Here is a 9,918-nt window from a genome sequence, read left to right as displayed (position 1 = left end):
TACGTTCGTCGTACGTCTTTAACTTAACTAACGTAACTACGTACGACGTACGTACGTACTACGTATATTGTCGTTCGTACGTACGTACTACTTACTCTCTCTCTCTCTCTCTCTCTCTCTCTCTCTCTCTCTCTCTCTCTCTCTCTCTCTCTCTCTCTCTCTCTACAAAATGGTTCGATACGACTTCGGTCGTCAGATCGACCGCCGCCGTCCCTGCACCGAGGGCAACGCCCTCACAAGTCCTCTCATACCCATTCAGAAGAAACGCTGGAGGAAAAGAGGGATGCTTGGTGGGTGGAAAGGGTGGAAAGGGCGCGCACGGTGATGCATAGCCCTCGCGCGCCGAGGTACATCGAGTCGATCCTCACTTTACATGAGGGGGTTTCCGTTATCATGCCAACTCAGCAACGCGCGCGACTCCGAGGGTAAAGCCCTGCGCACAATGAAGGAAACATTAAGAATAGAAATACAATATTGAGATTTTTAACCTACTAAAAGCCATGTATTCCTGTGTAATTGATTTCTGGTTGGTTCAAATCTTGATGCTTATTCCTGCTCCTAACGTTCTTCCATCTCAAATAGAATACAGAAGTCATAAGAATATCATAAGGACGTCTTCGTGAATTTATTTATCATTTATATATAAGTTCATTTTTAAATATCAAATGATATTTTGATGATGTCCTATGATATCATTATGACTTAATTGTGATTCTGTATGTGATTCTATCTAATCTGGGATTGTGCACGTACAGCTCTTAATTCACAGTATCATAGGGAAAGAAAGAAAGGAAGAAAGAGGGAGAATCGTATATTAACTCTCATAAAACTTATTTTCGCGTCCTCGATTTCCGATATTTCATCACTGATGCGACAATTTAATATCAGTCTGATGTACAGAGAGGCTGTGTGACCTTAGCAAATCGATTTCCAACTAAATAACGTTTCACAATTTCGTTCATGAAATAAGCATGGCAAAATAAAATGAAGCCATCCACTTACTCGCTTTCGAGAATTTCGTTATCTACCGCAATCTAACAGCGGTTACTCCCGGGAATATCGATCGACGTGGGGTTATCGATTTCGAGGGAGAATTAGGAGTAAGTAGGACGCGGCCACTTACCTCCTCTTAACTTGAGCCTGTACTGGTTGCGGAGTAGGCAGAAGGCTGGGTAAACGTCTCGTTTGGAACAAACTCGTCGGAGGCTGCAACGTGGTGCTCGGTCGCGCGGTCGCGGTGGACTTTTCCGATCTCTTGCGCCGATCCTCACCTGCGTAATACCGCGAATACGGCACTGTGTCCCACACCCGTGGTACGTCCTCCTCGACCTCATTCACGATGACTTTTCCGTAGCTGAGACACAAATAATTCTCGTTATGGCGAATCTTACAGATCAAGGTAACGCTGGACACTTTCCATTAGGGACACAAGTCGATTCAAGACTATTGTCTTTGTTATTCATTAAATGCCAAGAAAGATACTTATGTTTTGTAATATTAAAATAAGGCATTTTATTGTACTGATATTATATTAATATATATTGTATTATAATATATTATTATTATTAATATTATATTATATTTTTGGGAGAGAGAGACAACATAAAATATTAAATATACATATATTAACATAATAATATACTCTCTAAATTCTTTGAAGTGAAATTCTCGAAAAAGAATGAGATTTCATTCTTTCGAAATAAGATTAATTTCAAAGAATTTAGAAAGATTAATAAATATTATATATAATATATAAGAATTTAGAAATATTAATATAAAAAAAATATTATAGGTATAAATATAATACCAGTCTAATAAAATGCCTTAAAATATTAGGAAATGTATTAAATATAATATAAGCACAATAATTCTATATAGCATGCTTTATCTGAACGTTTTTAAAACATCTCTTAAAAATCTGTATCATATAACGAAGAAAAGTAAATAAAGCTCTAAGTAAGTGAAGCTCTCGAATATCGCATGGCATTCAAGGTAAATTAATACAAGGTAAATTAATACAGGCTAAGTTCTAAAAATCTAATAATCTACAAAGCGAAAAAAATATATTCCGTTTGTCGATCAAATCGAACGTAACATTGAAATAGTTACATAATTCGAGGTATTGAATTCTGAATAATTTATCTTCCCTGACGCGAAAACTAGACTTACTCGTAATTCTTATCGTACGGCGAGTACGACTCGTGCTCGTACATAGTGTTGCTGGGTGATTTCTGAGCCAGGGATGGTTTATCGTCCTCAGCGAGAGCTGCTTTCAAGCCTCCCAGTCCCGAGGCAGCGAGAGTTCCTACATACGTAAATGAATTCCAGAGATAATCCTCGTACAGTATTCGCTGGATTATATAACGCTATAATTATATTGTATGTTTTAACCTTTTATTACTCGCGTGAGATATCCAGGACACTCGGTCACCTTATAAATTCGCTAAATGTATGCATGTTACTTGTACATATCGTGTGCCAACAAGCGACACAAATGACACAGTGGATCATTACATCCTTGTTGTTTGTTAAACAAAGATGACATGATCGCACTGTGTCGCTTGTTGGAAGGTACACATTGTTATACATATTTAGCGCAAAAATGTTTAATTTTTAAAAAATTGTTTTTTATTTTCATCTACAAATGTTATTTATTTTCATCCAATTTCTATTCAATTGTAAATAATTAAAGAGGACCCTGGTTCATAAGTCGAAATCAAATCAATATCGATTGAGTTTTCAAACTGTTTGATCATCTTTCGATCAATAGATCAATAGAAAATCTAGTAGATACCAAACGGTCCTAAAAGTTGAATTCAAATCGATTTGTGAACTCAGCCATGAAAATTGAGATATAACGTTGAAACACAACTCCCCACGCAAGTAATTACGCTAAAAAAACCACAAGAGTGATATGTTTTTATCTAAAGAATGTTATAAAATGTTATAAATATTTATTTAATTATAAATTATTAAAAGGACTGTGAAAATTGAGATATAACTTTGAGGTGTCAGAAACATCCCAAGCGAGTAATTACATTAAAAATAAACATGAATATATGTATTTTTATCTAAAGAATGTTATAAATTTTATTTTATTTTTTATTTTATTGAAAATAATCGAAGAGAAAATTGAGATAAAACGTAGTATCAGAAATATTCCACGCGAATAATTATTTTTAAAGGATGTTATCAATTTTCGTTATAAATAATCAAAGAGAATTGCATGAAAATTAATATAAAACATGAAGTGTCAAAACACTTCACGCAAGTAATTATGTTTAAAAAAAATCACAATAACAATGTACAGTGAGAGCAAAAAGTATTCGTATAAGGAAATTTGTTATAAAAAAAATCTTATTTGTAGAAAATAAACATTAATTAGCAATTTTATATATATATATACAATTAATATATTCTGTTTTAAACAAACAAGCTTCGCATGTATGCCTGTTTTTAGAAATTAAATTTCTCGTTTGTACAAATATTTTTTGAGCATCCAAACAATACAATTTTTAATTATCACTTATTTTTCAGATGATATATTTATATAATTAATACACATCTTTTTGGTTATAATTAATTTGATGTAATTTTAAGAAACATACAGTCTATTTTATTTTTTATGAAAGATTCTTCATAAAAAATAAAATAGATTGTACAAATATTTAATTATCCAACAAGAAATGATTGTCAATTAAATGTCGAATCAATATCAAATTGATGTTGAAATCATCGTATTTATATCAATTCGACATCAATTCGATGCTTCACTAGATAATATTTATTTTTTAAAAATAAAGTTTTTTTAAAAAATCTATAGAATGTTATCAATTTTTAATTGTAACCAAAGGAAATCATGAAAATTGAGATATAACATGATCAGAAACATCCCAAGTATGAATAATTAATTACAAAAAAATCACGCGAATAGTGAAGAATTAATAAGTAACTTACGTTTTTCTGTATTTGACGTGAAGGATTCTTCAGCGGCGGCAGCGACGGCGGCAGCATTAGCAGCCTGTCGATTCTGCTGGTTACCGAACATCAGTATCTCCTGGGTTCGTTTTGCTGAAAGCGACATTGCGAGGCGTTCAAGCGAATCGAAAGTGAATAAAAATCGAGAAATAATTCAATCTCGACGAAAAATATGCGATTGAATCTCGAGCCTTACATTTCGGCTTCATGACCTGATCCATCTTCTTCGCGTCCTCCATCAGGTTCGTAGGCAGGCACATGCCTACCAAGACTAGCGAGAACAGCAGCAGCAACAACCACGCCCAGTTACACGTCATCTGCGACAAAGTTGCGGGATTCTCATTACCGTTGCGTTCGCGATGACGCACAGTTTTCAGGGTCAGAGCTTCGCGACACTCTTTTTTTGCGCCTCGTGTCTCCCACCCCCGAGTTCTTCCTCTTGACATCGGATTTCCGACCCCAGTAATCGCAGGACTAAAATAAACCATAGATCTGTTCTTTTATCCTAAAATTCTTTCACAGTTCATCTTTCTCTCTTTTCTTTCCACGTTACGTTGGAGAGACAAAGAGAAAAGATGAACCATGCAAGAAATTCAACTAAAAAGAACAGGCCTCATGATTTACCCAAGAAATACATAAAAATCAACAAAAACTCAAAATGATTTTATTTTAGTTCTTAATGTTAATAAATGATCAAATTTTGTAACCAAAAATCATCATTTTTTTTCTTAACTTGATATATTCCTTGGCTATTTAAGTTTAACTTATATCTGTTTCTACTAATGCAGCTTAATTTTCATCTCGGTTCAACTAATTTTTTTCTAATTAAAATTAGAAAAAGATGTTTTAAAGACATCTTGTGTCTCGATTTTCGTCTTTTTGCTGCGGAATTTTATTAGTTACTGGGTCACCGTACTAAGAAAGCTTAAATATGTAAATGTCATATAATGCGAAATGTCGAGAGTCTATTTCCACTGTGTGTGGAGAGACGAGTGTAGAAGCAACAAGGGCGCTCGATAAAGGATCTTGTGCATATGTTTGTGGTTACATAAAAATATTACGTCGTTGAGAGTTCTATAATAAAATATCTTCAGATATGACGCCGTCGTCACAGCGACCAACGACGTCACGATTTCATGTAATCGACGCGGTTTACTTTCTTCGGTTATGACGTTGACGTTACCGTATGACGTAGCCAACAAGAGAGTTTCCCAGCCGCTTTACGTCACATACATGTATGTAACTTGATAGGTTGACTTTATCGAACTTTTGTTTTATCGCGTGACGGCGATATGCAGCTCCACGTGTGTATAAAAAGATTCCTTGAGAAATAATAAATATCCTATAAAGGAGCGAGAGGAGTTGTTATTTTCAGTAGAAAATCCTGACCGACTCGACTTGATTTTGCGCAATTATTTTAATCTAACATGCATAAATTTATGTATCTATAATCAGCAGTTCATTAGCGGCTGTTCGATTTATCAAGAATTTTATAATTCTGGAAGTTTTCGCGTGTTGCACGATCGAATTACAGTACTTAATTGCTCTCAATTGGCTTCTCATTAATGAATTACGAACTGCCTCTGAGGGTAAGTTAACCCGCGTAATTACGTGAAACTCTAATGGTGATTCTGGAAATGGCTGCGGAGAGTGGCGAGCGTGCAGACGGTGCTACATGGAAATGTCAGAGTTCAAAATTGCGTGCGGAAAACGATATGTATTTGCAAAATTGCGTATCTACAGTATAGCGACAATCTCGAATATTGCATTCCACGCAATTTCGTATAAAGCAAATGGCTCGCAATTTATACGCAATATCCAGGAAGTTTAATCATCGGATTCAGTACTGAAAAATATATGACCTCTGACCTTTCGAATTTTGCAGTAAACTTCTTTTTTGCGCATATAAAGGTCACTTAATTTCGCATTTTATGTGATATATAATTGAGATTTCACTCGCCTTGATAATAGACGGTATCCATGTCCGGATCAATATGGATTAAACGATATTTAAATGGAACAAATAGAAATTAATGTCACAGTTGAAACTGTGTTTTCGCAACAGTTTCGTTATTGACATTGCGGCGCGGTTCTCAATTAAACGATCACTGGATTAAATGCTTGGGAATTATTCTCGGAATTGACATTCGCCTAAGTCCGAAAACGAATGGCGAAGTTTGACAATTAAAGCGAGCCGTGTAGTAACGCCAAACCGGATATAGTAGACCTAGAAATCGTACACTTGTTGCATCTACAAATACTATAGTCATTTATCGGCGTATACGAGCTACACGGCTAGGTAAATCGCAATTAAAAATGCATTTCACTGAATGAGAATCTCATTGACGAGTTAAGTGTGCATAAAAGCCTTCTCTCACGCACACGTTATCGTCATAATTAATTTTAATTTATTATAACAATATGGCAAACACAAATATATTATCGTTTCAAAGAGGATCAATGACGAAATCATAAAGCAACATTTAATCCCGAACACACACGCGCGCGCGCGCGCGCGCGCGCACGCACATACGCACGCACGCACGCACACACACACGCGCGTGCGCACGTAGCCAGCTGTTCAAATTTCTTAAAATAGATATAGAAATGTGAATCTAATTCTGCAAATATTCTGCTAAAATTGAATAACAGTCATTGAGATAAAATGAAATTTGACTCATGCGGAGCCGTGCGCACCTACCTGTATGAATGTGCCGAAAGTGGCTGACTACGTGACGATAAAATGCGTTTACAATTACAAATTTCAAATTTCAGATTCTTTTCATCTGAAATTATCGAGAACGAAATGAAGAATGGAAAAAAGAAACTACACGAAGAAGTGAGGATTTGTCTACCTTTCGAGATGCAGTAATTTCGCCGAGTTTGTCCTTGTACGATTGTCCCTTCCTCTCTCGAGAGTCTCGCAATGATCCTTCGACTGGCACCCGAGTGGAGAACAGGCACGTCCTAGCAGATCCGCCGGCTCGGGGTGGAATGAATGTCGGGGCTCGGCAGGACGAGTAGAAAAGCGGGGTACGGTCGATCAACCAACCCCCACCTTGGTGAAGCATTCCCCGTTTCTCTCGTCTCGTGGTGGTGAGAGCACCCTACGACGACGCCGTTGGCTGCGCGCGCGCTACGTTTCCTCGCATGGCACACGACAGCAGGCGGTGCGTGTGAGTGCCGCGCACACGAATCCCACACGTTGATACAAGGGACGTCTCTGCCCACGCGATGACCCAACTACGTCTTCCCGATGAATCCCCGGCTTTTTACGTGGCACCGTAAGAATCGCTATGCGTGGGAATTACGTTGTTATTTTGCTGTCGAAAACCTGTCAGCCGACATTATCGGAGCCATAAGATTTTGCCATTATCGAACGCCATCGGTTTGATAGTCACTAAGAAAAAAATATTCTAAAAATAAATTTTAATAAATATTTATTTATTGTAAATAGTGCGAACTGAATGTTTATTTACAAATAAATAAATATTTACCCTGCAATCAAAAGAAATAATAGTTAAATTAAATTAATGATTTTGTGCCAAATAAATATATCTTTATATTTATTTTAATAAATATTTAGTTGGCACTTTTCAAATAAATGATTTTTTTTTTATTTAGAATATTTTTCAACACGTGGATGGAAAGTCCATGTATTCTGCATTTCGCTGATAATTAGAATAATGTAATCTTTAATTTTCTTCCTCTAATTATAAGCTTCCCTCGGCAATGTGAATTTTAATTATTTCATCAGTAACAGAAATCTTTGAAAAACAATTTTTTTATTGTTTTATATTATAAAACAACTCCAAAAAAATTCTGATATACTTGTACAAAGTTTTAACATCGAGTTTTTATCATCACGAAGATTTGAATTGTATTTTATTTATTTTTTATAGATTTAAATTTATCTACAGTGAAAAAAATAACGTTACATCAAGTGCAGCATTTTTAATTGAAAATAATTTTATTAATTCATTAATACTATTAATGAGACAAATACGTCATGCTATTGTTTGAATAAAATTTTATTTGTTTCATTAATATTATTATTGAATTAATAAAATCATTTTCAATTAAAATAATGCTATTAATATAACATTTTTTTTAGTGTCAAATCAAAATTCATAATCAAAATATCGATGACCTTTAAGGAATCCAATTACCAGTGGAGTGTTAAAGCCATCTTTTTTATATCGAGACATTTTCTCGAGATATTATTGAATTCTATATAGAAATCCATATCCTTTGTAAAATGGAAAAGAATACAAAGGCATCTTTAGTCATCCTTTACGATAACAAATCCTTATTGCTGTAATTCAATATTTCTGTAATCCAAACGACGTTTCTTCGAAAGGGCATAGGTCTTTATGCTCTCTCATTAGCCCTTGAAACTCAACGCGACCGTTAAATATATACGGCTCATCTTGAAAGAATGCAGCCTTCACCTTAACAGGATCGAGGAGAATCTGCAAAGTATAACCTACAAGATTATTTACATTCTCTATTAAGCTATTTCTGTTCTGCAGCTTTTCATATTTATAATTTTCTTCATGAATTTATATAAAAGCAGGAGATATAATCTAGCATTCTTATCTTCAATCTAGCGTTAAATTAAAATACCAGTATAAAAGAAAACTAATACGATTCGCTATTGTTAGTATCCCATCGCAACACAGGCCACAGATGGTAGAATTAATAGAAAGTTAAAACACTACTGGGCATAGCAACCCCGCTGCGTCATGTAATGTCTATGATGACGTTATCTTGTCTTTAATTTTAATGTGATAGTTATGCAAACGTCATAGGAATAGTTTTCTTTGGCATTTCAAACGGTGACGTTATACGCAACGCGGCTCTACGGTCTATGGCAGGAACATGTATACTTAAGTAGTAGAACTGTGTGTATTTTCAGCCGATACATTATATGTATATATAGGTATCTATCGTTCCAATCTCCACTTCTCAAACATTTACTTTCTCAATGCGAACGTTCCAATAAAAGAAATTGGCACAACGATTAAAAGATTAGATTGTAATAACAGCAAAAAGATAAAGCAGGCGGTGAAATTAATAAAAATTCAATAGAAACGTAAAATTAAAACGAGTTTCGGACTCCCCTTTATCTTGAATATTTTTTAATCTAAAGCTGTATTATTAAAAAGTGACAAATTTAATAATAAACTCTAACTCGTATTCACTTCAATGTTTGCGCTTCGAATTTGAATTTATTTTTATTAATATATATTTCATATGTCATAATAACTTAGTGCTTGAATTTTTGAAAATTTTCATTCAAATCGTAAATAAAATTCATGCGAGAAATATGGTTGAAGATGTAATATATAATAAGTATAATAAACTTGGAATCTAAGGGTTTCTTAATTTGAAGGCACATTTTAACTGCTTTCCTCTTGATTCCCAAAATTTATATAAATTATGATTACGGGTTTAGGGATAAAAATCCAAGAACGATCTCACGACGAAATCAGTACGGCCTAGCGCGCCATGAGAGAGAAGAGATTCTCTCTCCGGCTTCTACCTTCCCCTCGTTCGCTATTCATCCCCAATCGCCTAGTTTCAGCCCCCGCAACAGGCCGTACGCCTACGCGAGAACGTTATGGCGCCCACGCGCGCTTCTACCCCACATCGAGAATGGAGCTGAGATCAGGGGTTGGGCGGAAGGGAGTATTTTTTTTCTCGCGTCAGCAGACCGATCAGGGTTTCCTACTTTAACTGCTTGAACGGCACTGTTCGCAACTTACACGCGAAAACAATAAAGATGACAAATGTTCTCGATCATTTCATTATTACATACTTTAGTCTGTCGTTTTCATACAATTTGAAATGTATAAAGCTGTTGTGGAATATATATATTATATATATATATATATATATATATATATATATATATATATATATAGATACTTACTTACT

The 9,918-nt window shown here is 35.0% G+C and overlaps 1 protein-coding gene across 1 annotated transcript in view; it reads right to left on the bottom strand.

Annotated features, from left to right (window-relative positions):
* The window catches only part of LOC105621181 (prohormone-2-like), a 14,614-nt gene extending 7,565 nt beyond the window's left edge, over positions 1–7,049 (bottom strand). The window contains exons 1-5 of the mRNA XM_012202649.1: positions 6,834–7,049; positions 4,175–4,295; positions 3,958–4,071; positions 2,170–2,305; positions 1,124–1,354 (exon numbers count right to left, since the gene is read on the bottom strand). Coding sequence (XP_012058039.1) covers positions 1,124–1,354; positions 2,170–2,305; positions 3,958–4,071; positions 4,175–4,295; positions 6,834–7,049 — 818 coding nt within the window. The remainder of the gene's footprint in view (positions 1–1,123; positions 1,355–2,169; positions 2,306–3,957; positions 4,072–4,174; positions 4,296–6,833) is intronic.
* Positions 7,050–9,918: the final 2,869 nt, after the last annotated feature.

Source organism: Atta cephalotes (genome assembly GCF_000143395.1).
Source record: "Atta cephalotes unplaced genomic scaffold scaffold00032, whole genome shotgun sequence".
Taxonomy (NCBI): domain Eukaryota; kingdom Metazoa; phylum Arthropoda; class Insecta; order Hymenoptera; family Formicidae; genus Atta; species Atta cephalotes.
The sequence above is the reverse complement of the archived record's forward strand: the minus strand, read 5'-3'. Positions and strand labels throughout refer to the sequence as shown.